This window comes from Berghia stephanieae, chromosome 9 (assembly GCF_034508935.2).
Source record: "Berghia stephanieae isolate SIO BIC M18660-M18661 chromosome 9, UCSD_Bste_1.3, whole genome shotgun sequence".
Lineage (NCBI taxonomy): Eukaryota > Metazoa > Mollusca > Gastropoda > Nudibranchia > Aeolidiidae > Berghia > Berghia stephanieae.
Window position 1 is genome coordinate 974551 of NC_088368.1, and position 15482 is coordinate 990032.

The 15482-nt window shown below is 36.4% G+C and overlaps 1 protein-coding gene across 2 annotated transcripts; it reads right to left on the minus strand.

The window, feature by feature from the left end:
* Positions 1-5625, minus strand: LOC144979434 (uncharacterized). Of its 2 annotated transcripts, none has more exons than XM_078926080.1 (2): positions 5452-5625; positions 1-4829 (listed from the first exon to the last, which is right to left on the minus strand). In XM_078926080.1, exon 2 carries the CDS (start codon positions 3148-3150, stop codon positions 1477-1479), a length of 1674 nt encoding a protein of 557 aa, XP_078782206.1. In that variant the 5' UTR covers positions 3151-4829; positions 5452-5625; the 3' UTR covers positions 1-1476. The 2 variants fall into 2 exon arrangements, with proteins under 2 accessions (XP_078782206.1, XP_078782207.1); XM_078926081.1 differs by lacking the exon at positions 5452-5625 and adding an exon at positions 5288-5340.
* Positions 5626-15482: the final 9857 nt, after the last annotated feature.

The following is a 15482-nucleotide window of genomic DNA, read 5'->3' on the forward strand; positions in this document are numbered from 1 at the left end:
TCTTACTCTTACACTTCAACTTCAAATATCCACCCATAGAATTCTATCTAGCCAAAAACTCTCGCACCTGGGACTAAGGAAAACTTGGCGAAGTCCCAGGTTTGAGAGTTTTTGCCAAGATTCGGGTCATTTAAATGGATCGGGCTATTTGACAAACAGGTTTTCTGGCCAGATTTTCAAACATAAGTTTTTTTCTCACGAGTCCGGCAGTCAATTCGTTGATTTCATTTAAATGAATGGCACCAATCCTGATGAAATGTTTGATTCTTTCCTGAAGGGATTAATGGCCCTTGCCACACAGTTGGGCCATTTCAGAGTTCAGAGTTCATAGTTCAGCACCGGTAAAAATATGGGGAAACACAGAGGAGACTGGTTCAAAATAAAGAACTGAACAAGTATGTATCAAAGGTGCCAATTCAGAAGGTCTGAGGTTCGATCCCCAGTCGAGCTCGACTGATTTTTTGGGATTTTTTTTTATCTTTCTTGCTTTGTCTGGCACCTTTCATCATACACACTTGTTCAATTCTTTATCTTACACCGGTGCCTGTCCCTTAATTTCTTAATTAGACTGGTTCGAATAGGAACCGTGTAGATTCATAGAACACACGACCTATTATGTACATAGCTTGGGATCAGCCGCGAGTCTCATCCAGACACAAGCACGAGATCCCACTGGGACTGGGACGAATACATCCAAATGTTTACAAATCAAATCAAATCAAAACACAAAATATAACAGTAATGTAGGTCTTGAGTCCGATTTTTTTTAAAAAGGAGGAAAATTTTGTGGCTTCCTCGGAATCCTAAATCAAGTGGATCAATATGTCGTCACTAACGACAACACTGATATAATATTGAATTATCCACATACAAATTATATTATTTATGATTTAAAAAAAAAAAGGGGGGGGGGGTAATCGAAGATTTAATAAACATGGATTACATCCCTTGCAACCAGACTGTTTACAATGATTGTTGAAGATGTGTGGATACTACCGAGGGCCTGGAGCCCAAGCTGAGGAAAATAGCAGAGGACTTGAAATAGCGGAAATCCGCTAAATAACGGAGATTTGAGACCCATGCGGTATATATAACAGACAGATGATTTACAAGGAAAAAATATGATACCGTAAAACTATTCATTTGACTGGTTCCCTCCCAGCCAAGGGCCAAGCTAAACTCTCGTTCAAAGACAAAAACAGAAAGCAAGGTGGAAAACAGATTTAGGGGGAAAAAAGACACAGCAAGCGACTTCCTGCCCGCCATGGGAGGTCAGAAGACACAGCAAGCGACTTCCTACCCGCCATGGGAAGTCAGAAGACACAGCAAGCGACTTCCTGCCCGCCATGGGAGGTCAGAAGACACAGCAAGCGACTTCCTACCGCCATGGGAAGTCAGAAGACACAGCAAGCGACTTCCTGTCCGCCATGGGAGGTCAGAAGACACGGCAAGCGACTTCCTGTCCGCCATGGGAGGTCAGAAGACACAGCAAGTGACTTCCTGTCCGCCATGGGAGGTCAGAAGACACAGCAAGTGACCTCCCTGTCCACAACGGGAGGTCAATAGACCCCAGCCACTAATCCTGCGGATAATGACATTTAAGCCATCCATGGACAGCAATGAGGTGCCAAATGGCGGTAGGAAAAGCCATCCATAGACAGCAACGAGGTGCCAAATGGCGGTAGGAAAGGCCATCCATGGACAGCAATGAGATGCCAAATGGCGGTAGGAAAAGCCATCCATGGACAGCAATGAGGTGCCAAATGGCGGTAGGAAAAGCCACCCATGGACAGCAATGAGGTGCCAAATGGCAGTAGGAAAAGCCATCCATGGACAGCAATGAGGTGGCAAATGGCGGTAGGAAAAGCCATCCATGGACAGCAATGAGCTGCCAAATGGCGGTAGGAAAAGCCATCCATAGACAGCAATGAGGTGCCAAATGGCGGTAGGAAAATCCATCCATGGAAAGCAATGAGGTGCCAAATGGCGGTAGGAAAAGCCATCCATAGACAGCATTGAGGTGCCAAATGGCGGTAGGAAAAGCCACCCATGGACATCAATGAGGTGCCAAATGGCGGTAGGAAAAGCCATCCATGGACAGCAATGAGGTGCCAAATGGCGGTAGGAAAAGCCATTCATGGACAGCAATGAGGTGCCAAATGGCGGTAGGAAAAGCCATCCATGGACAGCAATTGGCGGTAGGAAAGGCCATCCATGGACAGCAATTGGCGGTAGGAAAGGCCATCCATGGACAGCAATGAGGTGCCAAATGGCGGTAGGAAAAGCCATCCATGGACAGCAATGAGGTGCCAAATGGCGGTAGGAAAAGCCACCCATGGACAGCAATGAGGTGCCAAATGGCAGTAGGAAAAGCCATCCATGGACAGCAATGAGGTGGCAAATGGCGGTAGGAAAAGCCATCCATGGACAGCAATGAGCTGCCAAATGGCGGTAGGAAAAGCCATCCATAGACAGCAATGAGGTGCCAAATGGCGGTAGGAAAATCCATCCATGGAAAGCAATGAGGTGCCAAATGGCGGTAGGAAAAGCCATCCATAGACAGCAATGAGGTGCCAAATGGCGGTAGGAAAAGCCACCCATGGACAGCAATGAGGTGCCAAATGGCGGTAGGAAAAGCCATCCATGGACAGCAATGAGGTGCCAAATGGCGGTAGGAAAGCCATTCATGGACAGCAATGAGGTGCCAAATGGCGGTAGGAAAAGCCATCCATGGACAGCAATTGGCGGTAGGAAAGGCCATCCATGGACAGCAATTGGCGGTAGGAAAGGCCATCCATGGACAGCAATGAGGTGCCAAATGGCGGTAGGAAAAGCCATCCATGGACAGCAATGAGGTGCCAAATGGCGGTAGGAAAAGCCATCTATGGACAGCAATGAGGTGCCAAATGGCGGTAGGAAAAGCCATCCATGGACAGCAACGAGGTGCCAAATGGCGGTAGGAAAAGCCATCCATGGACAGCAATGAGGTGCCAAATGGCAGTAGGAAAAGCCATCCATGGACAGCAACGAGGTGCCAAATGGCGGTAGGAAAAGCCATCCATGGACAGCAATGAGGTGCCAAATGGCAGTAGGAAAAGCCATCCATGGAAAGCAATGAGGTGCCAAATGGCGGTAGGAAAAGCCATCCATGGACAGCAATGAGGTGCCAAATGGCGGTAGGAAAGGTCAAAATGATCCAGATAAAAAAGAAAGAAATGAAAAAGCTGATGAAACAAAAACACAAAGACAAAAAGAATACAGAATAATCGTTACAACACAAAGCCCTTCGTCACCAGAGAAATGTTTGATTTGTTTTTTTAAAAGGTTTTACGGCGCTTGCGACACATTTTGGTCATATCTGCTCCAGTAAAAAAGGAAGAAAATGGGATGGTAAGAACATTCTAGTGTTAAAATAAACGCGCCAAAAATTAAGACAAAGGGGAATGGTACTACTTGGAAACAGATGTAGATTCCAAGAGCATACTATCATTGTGCATAGTTTGAGATCACCTAAAAGTCTCATCCTGACAGAAGCACAGCTTCCCGCTAAGAGGAAAACACTCACTCAAATGCTTACATTAGACATTCAAAACAACAAATATGACAAGAAATAACAGAGAGATGATTTATAAGGACCAGATTATCATCTCCAAAAACTTTAACGATACATCTGACTTTTTTCCCTCTAAGCCAAGGACTCCGACAAGGGAAAAGACAAAACAAATAATCTCATTCCAAGACAAAGACAAAAAGCAAGTTGGAAAACAGATACAGGGGTAGTTAAGACACAATAAGCGACCTCCCAGCCCCCTGTGGGAGGTCAGGGACCCCACCCAGTCACACAGAATAACAAAACTCCTTTCCTGACTTGAACCAATCCGATGAAGTCAGTATTTTTAAAACTCTTCTTGACTGTTTGTCGGCTGTGATGAGGGTGGTTTTGGGATCAAAATGTGTATTTTCATGAATATAATTTTAGAATACATACACAAATATAATGAAATCAAAAACAAACACAAGCAAAAGGATTGGATCAAAACTCAAACAATAACGTTGACCAAGAATTAGTCTTGTAATAAATAGAAATCAGACAAATAAAAACAGGTCATTAAATTAAGTAATCAGATTAATTTAATCCCAAATAAACAAACGGAAAACAAAAATTTATAGAAACTAAATTGACAGCAGATAAAAAGATGGCGAAGAACTGGAACAAAAATCGAACAAAAACATTAAACAAGAAATTATTCCATATAAATATTAAAACTAAAATAAATAAGAATTGATTAAAGCATCAGTTCATCCAACAAAAGTAAGTAGAAATAAAAAATAATATAAACAAATATGAAAAAAATGATAGCAGATGTTTTCAAGTGACAAAACTTACCGTAATCTTGGAGCATAAAATGTAAATGAAGACAATTATAAAGAACACATCAGACAATACAACTTATTAAAACAACTTGGCTTATTCAAAGGGAAAGTTTATGCAAAAGCTGTCATTAGCTGTCAGTGGACGAAACAATTTGTGATGTGAACTAGAAGTGTTGACAGAATACCTACAGTCATTCTATTTTGAAATTCAATGAGTTTTCAAGGAGTCCGTCAATTCTTGGAGACTGCGGGAACTCTGACTGGTGACAGAATACCTACAGTCATTCTATTTTGAAATTCAATGAGTTTTCAAGGAGTCCTTCAATTCTTGGAGACTGCGGGAACTCTGACTGGTGACAGAATACCTACAGTCATTCTATTTTGAAATTCAATGAGTTTTCAAGGAGTCCTTCAATTCTTGGAGACTGCGGGAACTCTGACTGGTGACAGAATACCTACATCATTATTGAAATTCAATCAAGAGTCCTCAATTCTTGGACTGCGGAACTCTGACTGGTGACAGAATCTACAGTCATTCTATTTGAAATTCAATTTCAAGGAGTCGTCAATCTTGAGACTGCGGGAATCTGACGTGACAGAATACTACAGTCATTCTATTTTGAATTCAATTTCAAGAGTCCTCAATTCTTGAGATGCGGGAATCGACTGTGACAGAAACTACAGTCATTCATTTGAAATTCAATTCAAGAGTCCGTCAATTCTTGGAGACTGCGGGAACTCGACTGGTGACAGAATACTACAGTCATTCTATTTTGAAATCAATTCAAGGATCCGTCAATTCTTGGAGATGCGGAACTCTGATGGTGACAGAATACCTACAGTCTTTATTGAAATTCAATTTCAAGGTCCGTCAATTCTTGGAGACTGCGGAACTCTGACTGTGACAGAATACCTACAGTCATTCTATTTTGAAATTCACTTTCAGAGTCCGTCAATTCTTGGAGACTGCGGGAACTCTGACTGTGACAGAATACCTACAGTCATTCTATTTTGAAATTCATTTCAAGGAGTCCTCAATTCTTGAGACTGCGGGAACTCTGACTGGTGACAGAATACCTACAGTCATTCTATTTTGAAATTCAATTTCAAGGAGTCCGTCAATTCTTGGAGACTGCGGGAACTCTGACTGGTGACAGAATACCTACAGTCATTCTATTTTGAAATTCAATTTCAAGGAGTCCGTCAATTCTTGAGACTGCGGGAACTCTGACTGGTGACAGAATACCTACAGTCATTTTAAAAAGGATTTAGATGCGAAGATGAAAACCAGTATTATTGACATTCAAATCGCATAGACGACGTGACAAACTACGTCATTCTATTTTAAATATAAGATTTGGACGCACTAGTAAGATAAATATAAAAAAATATTAGACTTGTTACAATATTTAACATAACCATTTAAAACTTGGCAATAATATGAATTCATAAGACGAATTATGAATGATCAAAACTACACATTATTAATTCATTAGAGTTATTTAACGCGAATACGCGAACAAGCTTCATTGAAATCAATTAGCCGTCATTGGACTGGGACTCGAGAAAAACATCATTTTGAAATTAACTAATTAGATGTTTTAATTCTTCAGAGTCAATTTACTGCGAACTGATGTGACAGAACTCATATTTGAAATCATTTCAGAGCCAATTCTAATCACCTGACTGAAACACATCATTTTAATTTCAAAGCTCATTCTTGAGATGGACTTGACGGTGCAGAACTAGTCATTCTATTAATCATTCAAGAGTCCGCAATTCTTGGAACTGCGGAACTCTGATGGTGACAGAAACTACAGTCATCATTTGAATTCAATTTCAAGAGTCGCATTCTTGGAGACTGCGGAACTCGACTGGTGACAGAATACCTACAGTCATTCTATTAAATTCATTCAGGAGTCCTCATTCTGAGAGCGACTAGTGCAGAATACAGTCATCATTTGAATTCATTTCAGGATCCGTCAATTCTTGAGACTGCGAACTTGACTGGTGAAGAAACCTACAGCATCTATTGAAATCATTTCAGGAGTCGTCATTCTTGAGCTGCGGGACTTGCTGTGACAGAATACCTACAGTCATCTATTGAATCAATTTCAGGATCCGTCAATTCTTGGGACTGCGGAACTCTGATGGTGACGAATACTACAGTATTTATTTTGAATTCATTCAAGAGTCCTCAATTCTTGGAGACTGCGGAACTCTGACTGTGACAGAATACCTACAGTCATTCTATTGAAATTCATTTCAGGTCTCATTCTTGAGACTGCGGAATCTGACGGTACGAATACCTCAGTCATTCTATTGAAATTCATTTCAAGGAGCGTCAATTCTGAGACTGCGGAACTGACTGTGACAGAATACCTACGTCATTTATTTGAATCATTCAAGGAGTCCTCAATTCTTGAGACTGCGGAACTCTGACTGGTGACAGAATACTACAGTCATTCTATTTTGAAATCACTTTCAAGGAGTCCGTCAATTCTTGGAGACTGCGGGAACTCTGACTGTGACAGAATACTACAGTCTTCTATTTTGAAATTCATTTCAAGGAGTCCGTCAATTCTTGGAGACTGCGGAACTCTGACTGGTGACAGAATACCTACAGTCATTCTATTTGAAATTCATTTCAAGGAGTCCGTCAATTCTTGGAGACTGCGGGAACTCTGACTGGTGACAGAATACCTACAGTCATTCTATTTTGAAATTCATTCAAGGAGTCCGTCATTCTTGAGAGAAAAAAAAAAAAAAAAAAAAAAAAAAAAAAAAAAAAAAAAAAAAAAAAAAAAAAAAAAAAAAAAAAAAAAAAAAAAAAAAAAAAAAAAAAAAAAAAAAAAAAAAAAAAAAAAAAAAAAAAAAAAAAAAAAAAAAAAAAAAAAAAAAAAAAAAAAAAAAAAAAAAAAAAAAAAAAAAAAAAAAAAAAAAAAAAAAAAAAAAAAAAAAAAAAAAAAAAAAAAAAAAAAAAAAAAAAAAAAAAAAAAAAAAAAAAAAAAAAAAAAAAAAAAAAAAAAAAAAAAAAAAAAAAAAAAAAAAAAAAAAAAAAAAAAAAAAAAAAAAAAAAAAAAAAAAAAAAAAAAAAAAAAAAAAAAAAAAAAAAAAAAAAAAAAAAAAAAAAAAAAAAAAAAAAAAAAAAAAAAAAAAAAAAAAAAAAAAAAAAAAAAAAAAAAAAAAAAAAAAAAAAAAAAAAAAAAAAAAAAAAAAAAAAAAAAAAAAAAAAAAAAAAAAAAAAAAAAAAAAAAAAAAAAAAAAAAAAAAAAAAAAAAAAAAAAAAAAAAAAAAAAAAAAAAAAAAAAAAAAAAAAAAAAAAAAAAAAAAATCGATCTGACTGCGATCTAAGAATACTAATCATTCATTAATTTAAGTCGATCTACTGGATACACATACTAATATTCATTTAATTCAATTTCGGAGTCCGCAATCTTGGAGATGGGACTCTATGAAATACTAAGTCTCTATTTGAAATCAGTCAATCTGAATCGAATCTATGTGAAGACCTCAGTCATTCATTGAATTACTTTAGGTCAATTCTGACTCGGAATCATGTCAAACTACGTCATTCTTGAAACTTCGGATCCGTCAATTCTTGAGATCGAATTATTCAGAACTACATCTTATTTGAATTCACTTTCAGTCCTCATCTATGTCTCTTCAAATCGTCATTTTGACTTCGGACATTGGACTGTAATCCTGGACTCATTCTATGAATCATGGAGATCGTATCTTGAATAGATTCAATTAATCATGGAGTAATCATTATTACAACTCATTAACTAGTCGAATTCGATTCTATTAATCAGATCTATTGATCGAGATTTGAAATTATGGTCCGTATCTGATGAATTCATCCTCTTTGATCCTCAGAGTCCTCAATCTGAACCAACGATGTAATAACATCAGATATCAGGAGTCTCAATCTGAGACAATATGTGGAACCTACAGTCATTTGACTTGACATTGCACCACCATTGAAATTAGGTCCACTGGGGGAATTACTGGTAAGATACACAGTATTCTATTTTGAAATCAATTTCAGGTCGTCAATCTTGAGATGCGGAACCTAGGTCGAATCCTAATCTTATTTAAAATTTCAAGGATCCGTCAATTCTTGAAACGCGAACTCTGTAGAATCAGTATCTATTTGAAATCCACTTTCAAGTTTTTATCATTTCTGATGCAATTCTTGGTGCGGGAACTCCTTAATATAATCACTTTAAGTTCTAATTTAGATCCGAATTGATGGATCTGGCAAACCTAATTCTTTTGGGTATTCTTGAGACGGAATATTGACTACTCAAGATCATTCATTATTTCAAATCTTAATGATCGGACTGAACTGATGAATCACTCATTCTTTTTGAAATTCATTCAAGGAGTCGTCATTCTTGAGATGCGGAATTACTGGTGACAATACACCATTTGATGTCAATACAAGATCCTTTTATTCTTAGATGCGAACTGATGTTGAAACAATATTTATTAAATTCATTCAATATCGATTTTGGGTCTTTTACGATCGATAAGTGACAATACCATTTTTATTAATTCAAGATTCGCACTCTTTTGAATCGAACTTGGGAACTTACTGTACTAAATCATGTCATTTGGAATTCTCAGCATAATTCTGATCTGTGAGGGGAACTCTTAGGTGACAGAATACTACAGTCATTATTTTGAAATTCATTTAGAGTCTTCAATTTTGGATGCGGAACTGACGGACAGAATACCTAATCATTCTATTTTGAAATTTTTCAGGATCCGTCAATTCTTGATCGGAACCTACTGGTGACTGAAACTTACTGTCCATTTGAATACTAAACTAATTTTGGATTAATCGGGACTGTGATGGAAGCATACTACAGTTTCTTTTTAATTCCCTTCAGGATCGTCAATTCTTGAGACTCGGAACTTATTGGGACAGAATCTACAGTCATTCATTTAAATTAATTAGATCCGTAATTTTGGAGACTGCGGGGACTTGAGTGACAGAATACCTACAGATCTCATTTTGAAATTCAATTTCAAGGATACGTCCAATCTTGGGATCGGAAATGACTGGGAAATACCTACTCTGATCTATTTTGAATCAATTTCAAGGAGTCCTCAATTTTGGAGACTGCGGGAACTTGATGTGACGAATTACCCAGACTCATTTTTGAAATTTCAAGGGCTCAATCTTGGAGACTGGGAATCTCTGACTGGCAGAATACCTACAATCTATTTTGAAATTCAATTTCAAGGAGTCCGTCAATTCTTGGAGACTGCGGGAACTCTGACTGGTGACAGAATACCTACAGTCATTCTATTTTGAAATTCAATTTCAAGGAGTCCGTCAATTCTTGGAGACTGCGGGAACTCTGACTGGTGACAGAATACCTACAGTCATTCTATTTTGAAATTCACTTTCAAGGAGTCCGTCAATTCTTGGAGAACCCTGACTGGTGACAGCCAGAGAAACAAATACTTCCCTATAAGTAATGAAACGAAATGTTACCAAAATTAAGACAATCACAAATGTGAAAATTTGAAGAGAAAATCTGAAGATGTAAACAAAAGGATTGGAAGGATATCAGGATTGGGTCGTGTGTGAATGATAGAATATGACAAAATACACTGACAACGATATTGATGGTGGAAATCTAATCAAGCATACCACAAACAGTCCCACAAGCCACGTCAAATAGCACCACACACACAACATTGGTTTGAAGACTTTCTAGTATAATCTTTTTTATAAACAACAACAAAGAAAAAGCGACAAAGTAAAACAAAACCTCAACAACAAAATAAATGCAAGACATAAGAGGTTCATGGACTAGGTGAGTTTTATAAGTTGTACAGAACTTATCATGAGATATTGGAGGAGCCACTAGTACAAGTCATAAGATATAGGAAAAACCACTGTGTTATGGCAGTGGGAATGGTGAAATCATGTAACACATATAGAAAATAATTCAAGATATTTGAACTCCCGTGTACAATTGTATTACGACAATGACTTGCAACAATTTGAAATGAAGCATTCACCAGGATATAGTCAATGGTTATTTTTTTGTTTGTTTGTTGCTTTAGGTCTCTTCCAACACAATTGAGGTTATATGAGAGACCGCTGAAACAAAAAAAAACAAGCAATCTAACAAAAATAGTACAAATGTCAATCAAAATCATAACCTAAAGATATCATAAGCTAAATTATAAATAAACAAGAACAAACAGGCAGAGGATTTACAGGAAAAAAATATCCCCTGTCAAAAATACAATCACAAACCAAAGAGGCAGGATAGGCTAGTAAAGAGAAGAAGAAACGACATCACTATCGGATCGTACACCCATGCGAACATCATATGATTCAAGGGTGATGCTCCCATCCAACCACCCGCATATTCAATGGTTAAAATCTCGTGCATTGAAATTAAAAATCTTATACAAAGCACACCCTGAACATTTGAATTGGTAGGCTTATCAAAACTGACCAATTCTTCAAAGATTGTTTATTTTGTTCTATTCACAGTGATTAGTTAGGTGCATTGACTCTATAAAAGAAAACCATCACTTGTTCCACTATTTGGTGCAAAGATAGTTTGTGCCATAACTTTGCTTCTTCAAAACATCCTTTATATAAAATCTTGGAAAAGTATTGAAAAAAATAAAAAATAAAAACCATTGCCATATTTTTCCCATGCATGCATATGATTCCATTTTTCCCTGAGTGAGTGAATTCAATCTTTTGCCTTTGAGCTAAGTATTATTCCCAAAACCAATTGCCCCATTTTTCTTGTTTTGTTTTTTAATATAAATTTAAAACAAAAAATATGACACAGAACATAAGAGAGAGATGATTTTAAAGAAAAAAAATATCATCTCCCAAAACTCTAACCATATGTTTGACTTTTTCCCTCCCAGTCAAGGACTCCGGCCAGGGCTTGGCCAAAACTAAGTAATCCCTTTCCAAGACAGAAAGGAACTCGAAAAACAGATATGTGGGGGGGGGGGGGGGGGGGGGGGAGTAGAAGACACAGCATGACCTCCTGCCCACCATGACAGGTCAAAGATCCCACGATATTTACAGTTGAAAATTGTTATTACTATTATTTCTACTACTAATTATTATTATTATTATTATTATTATTATTATTATTATTATTATTATTATTATTATTGTTATCATTATTATTATTATTATTTTATTATTATTATTATTATTATTATTATTATTATTATTATTATGTTTCTGAAAGACAAGCAATTTCATGGTAAAATTTATAGTGTAAAATCTCCCTTACGCCATATGATCCACTTCCCAATTCCAGCACCTGGAGGTTCTCAATGTTGCCTCAGACTACTGCATTTCCATTACCATCCCCTTCCTTGTACCATCACCTTCCTTGTACCATCACCTTCCTTGCCCATTCAAATTCATACTTTTAAATTTCTCACATCCTCAAATTATTTCTATTATTTATATCGTTGACTGGTGTTCGTTCTTTCATACAATATGGATTGAACGGATCGAACACGCAAAGAAATATTTCAAAAATCAATATAAAAATTCACTAGAATGAAAACAGCAATATACATTATAGACAACCAACCTCTGATGTATGGATTAGTAAAATGCAATAATTGGAGAGAGAGAGAGAGAGAGAGAGAGAGAGAGAGAGAGAGAGAGAGAGAGAGAGAGAGAGAGAGAGAGAGAGAGAGAGAGAGAGAGAGAGAGGAGAGAGAGAGGAGAGAGAGAGAAAGAGAGAGAGAGAGGAGAGAGAGGAGAGAGAGAGAGAGAGAGAGGAGAAGAGAGAGAGAGAAGAGAGAGAGAGAGAGAGAGAGAGAGAGAGAGAGAGAGAGAGAGAGAGGGGGGGGGGGGGAAGAGAACCAGATAAAAAAAACAAACCCTGAATAAAACGTTGACCCCAAACCAATATATACATTATTGTTACAAATGTAGAAGGGAAAATGGACCACCGTCTAATTAAATTCGTGTTTTAAAAAAACAGACAATCTGTAGTTTGAAAGAAATATTTTTTTTTAAAAACCAAATAAAAAATGAATGACTAAATGTGAATGACGAACACACCAGGATATAGAAAAGCCACACCCAATGGAGACGACAAAATTGTTTGTTTGTTTTTTGTTTGTTTTTAAGTGTTTTACAGCGCTTGCAACACATCAAGGTCATACCAGCGCCAGTAAAAAGGAAGCGAATGAGATAGTAAAAAGTTCTAGAATTACAATTAAATCACCCAAGAATAAGGTAAGACAAAGGGGAATTGGTTCAAATAGAGAACTGATTTAGATTCCAAGAGCACACTATCAAAATAATTAGTTGGAGATCACCTATAAGTCTCATCCAGACACAAGCACAGGTCCCAACTAAGAGGAATACACTCAAATGTCTACAAATCATATATAAAATGTTAACAAAACATAATACAGTGCATAACAAAGAGATGATTTACAAGGACAAAAATATCATCTCCCAAAACTCTAACTATATATTTGACTGTTTCCCTCTCAGCCAGGGTATCCGACCAGGGCCTGGACAAAACCAAGTAATCTCATTCCAAGGAAAAGACAAAAAGCATATTGGAAAACAGATATAGGGGGATAGAAACCACAGTAAATGCCTCCCTGCCCACTATGGGAGGTCAGGAACCCCACCCAGACACCAGAATATAAAACAAATATTAAAGCCACACACCATGGAAACGACAAAATAGAAAATATTTTGAAAAATGTGATTCAAACAAATTAATTCGGTTCAAGTCTTTACCAAAAAATTGACAAGACTAAAATTCAAGCTTTTATGCACGTCATGTCTTGATTAAATTTGTGTGTGTTGGGGGGGGGGGGGGGGGGGGGGGTTGTTGATTGGTCTCAAATTATGTACAATTCTTCGATTTTAAAACATGTTAATCTAAATGTTTGTATATCAAGCACAATGAATAGAGGATACAGTATATATATATATATATACGTATATATATATTGGTATATATTAAAACAGATGTGGTGGTAGTAGTAGTGTAGTAGTAGTAGTAGTAGTAGTAGTAGTAGTAGTAGTAGTAGTAGTAGTAGTAGTAGTAGTAGTAGTAGTAGTAGTAGTAGTAGTAGCATAGCTGCCAACTTTTCAAAAATAAAATAAGGAACGCCCATTTAGCCCGGGATGAAGGGACGACAGGTGCATTTGATAAGGACCAATACACAAGCACAATTGTAAAATAAATGAAATAACTTAGGATGTTTAGAAAGGCGTGACTGCCAACTTGGTACATCACTTGAGAGGGCGTTTTAGGGTAAAAATTAGGGAGATTGGCTATAAAGTAGGCGATTGCATATATGTTTTCTTTCATGCAACATAATAGTCTTTAAGTAGTATACTATAATAGTAGTTGTAGTAAAATGAACCTCTAAATATTGGATAATTCCTATCTCTTTACTTTGACAAGATAAAAGGACCTAAAAATGGAGTATACTCATTTTTCTTGAACCTAAATCGGTATAAAAGCTTGCTTGAAAAAAAAAAATTAGAATCAGATCAAGATGTTTTTTTTAAAATTTATATTTCATAAATTAATAAAGGGAAATAATCATTCTATTTAATCTATATAAGCAATTGATTTTCTGATTGAATACCTTCCAATCCAATCAGAGATTTTGATGTAATCTAATTTTTAATAAATAAAATATTTGAAACAAATAGTGAAAGCATCAATTCTATCTGAAAACACTGAAAGTATATTCGAGGCTAATATGCATATTTTATGCAAATCTCCAATACATTATAAAAGGTTTTAGTTAAAAACAGGCGTCATATAATCAACTGGAATTTTTTAAATTATTGAAAATCATTTGTGATAGAGAGGACAATTCAAATTAAAGAGCTACATAGGAATAGAGAATATGCTGTGCTGATTTAAACCCTGATAATAATTCATTAGGCTCACAAGCCCTTGTTTACCACAAATTAGCCAAACATGACAAAATACGGACTTTGGACTAAAAATACGGACTTACGAAGTCAAATAGAAGTCAAATACGGAACAAATCCATATTTAGCGGAACGGTTGGCAGCTATGTAGTAGTAGTTGTAGTAGTAGTTTACATCATGGCAATAATTAAAGCTTGAATGAATATTAAAGTCAAAACTAATTTCAACAAATAACGTGTTGTCATCATTGATATTGACAGTGAGGCTGATATATTTGGTGCATTAGAATAAAGCAATCAATAAATTCATATGAAAAAAACTCAAATAAACTCTAGCCGTTCTATTTTTAGATTCTAGCTGACCTGCCAAAAGCAACAAATAAACAAACAAAAATGTGAACTTCAAAAAGAAAAACTAAATCAACAGAAAACATCCTGTCCTTGAAAAGGCTTACAAATCCACGTTTGCTCGCCTGTCCGTTTCAAGCAAATATAAGAACCTTCTGTCCAGTTTTTTTCTGTAAAATTTGGTGACCCAATCCAAACTAGGAGGGTGAAAATAATCCAAATTAGTGTTTGGCTTAAATAAAAATGGCCATCTAATTGGACAACTGGCAGACCTGTTCTACGTTCATAAAGCCAAAAGTGTATCTAAAATTTCCATCATGTGAAAAAAACAATGACAAGAATTATTCTGGTTGTAATTTGAATAAAAAGCACGCGAGCTTATCTTCATCCCTGATTACCATTCTTACAATCAATATCTCTCTCTCTCTCTTCTCTCTCTGTCCACGACCAGTTACAAACGATCAAAATAATCTTGTGATAAAATGGAGGAAGGGAAATCCAAATCTGAATGGCAGGAAGGGTGATAGCATAATTAGATTAGATGGCAATGACCAGATATTACAAATACATCTAGTCATTGAGCTTTTTCAGCTTTTGACATAGCGCAATATCCACTAAATAAAAATATGCTCAAAGAGCTTTACAATTACAAAGGGGTCCCTGACTGTGACAACAACAAGAGGTAACATGTAGTACCAGACAAAAGACGCCTTTAAGGTGATATTTCAAATTTTTTTTTACCTGACAGACAATGCTGTTAATGACCAGGTACTCATTTTACACCTGAGTATGATGAGAAAATGTGAGTAAAGAGCTTGTTC

Bases quoted from the DNA above. Each gene is read 5' to 3' on its own strand.
- LOC144979434 (XM_078926080.1), bottom strand. From the start codon at position 3,150: ATGGATGGCTTTTCCTACCGCCATTTGGCACCTCATTGCTTTCCATGG.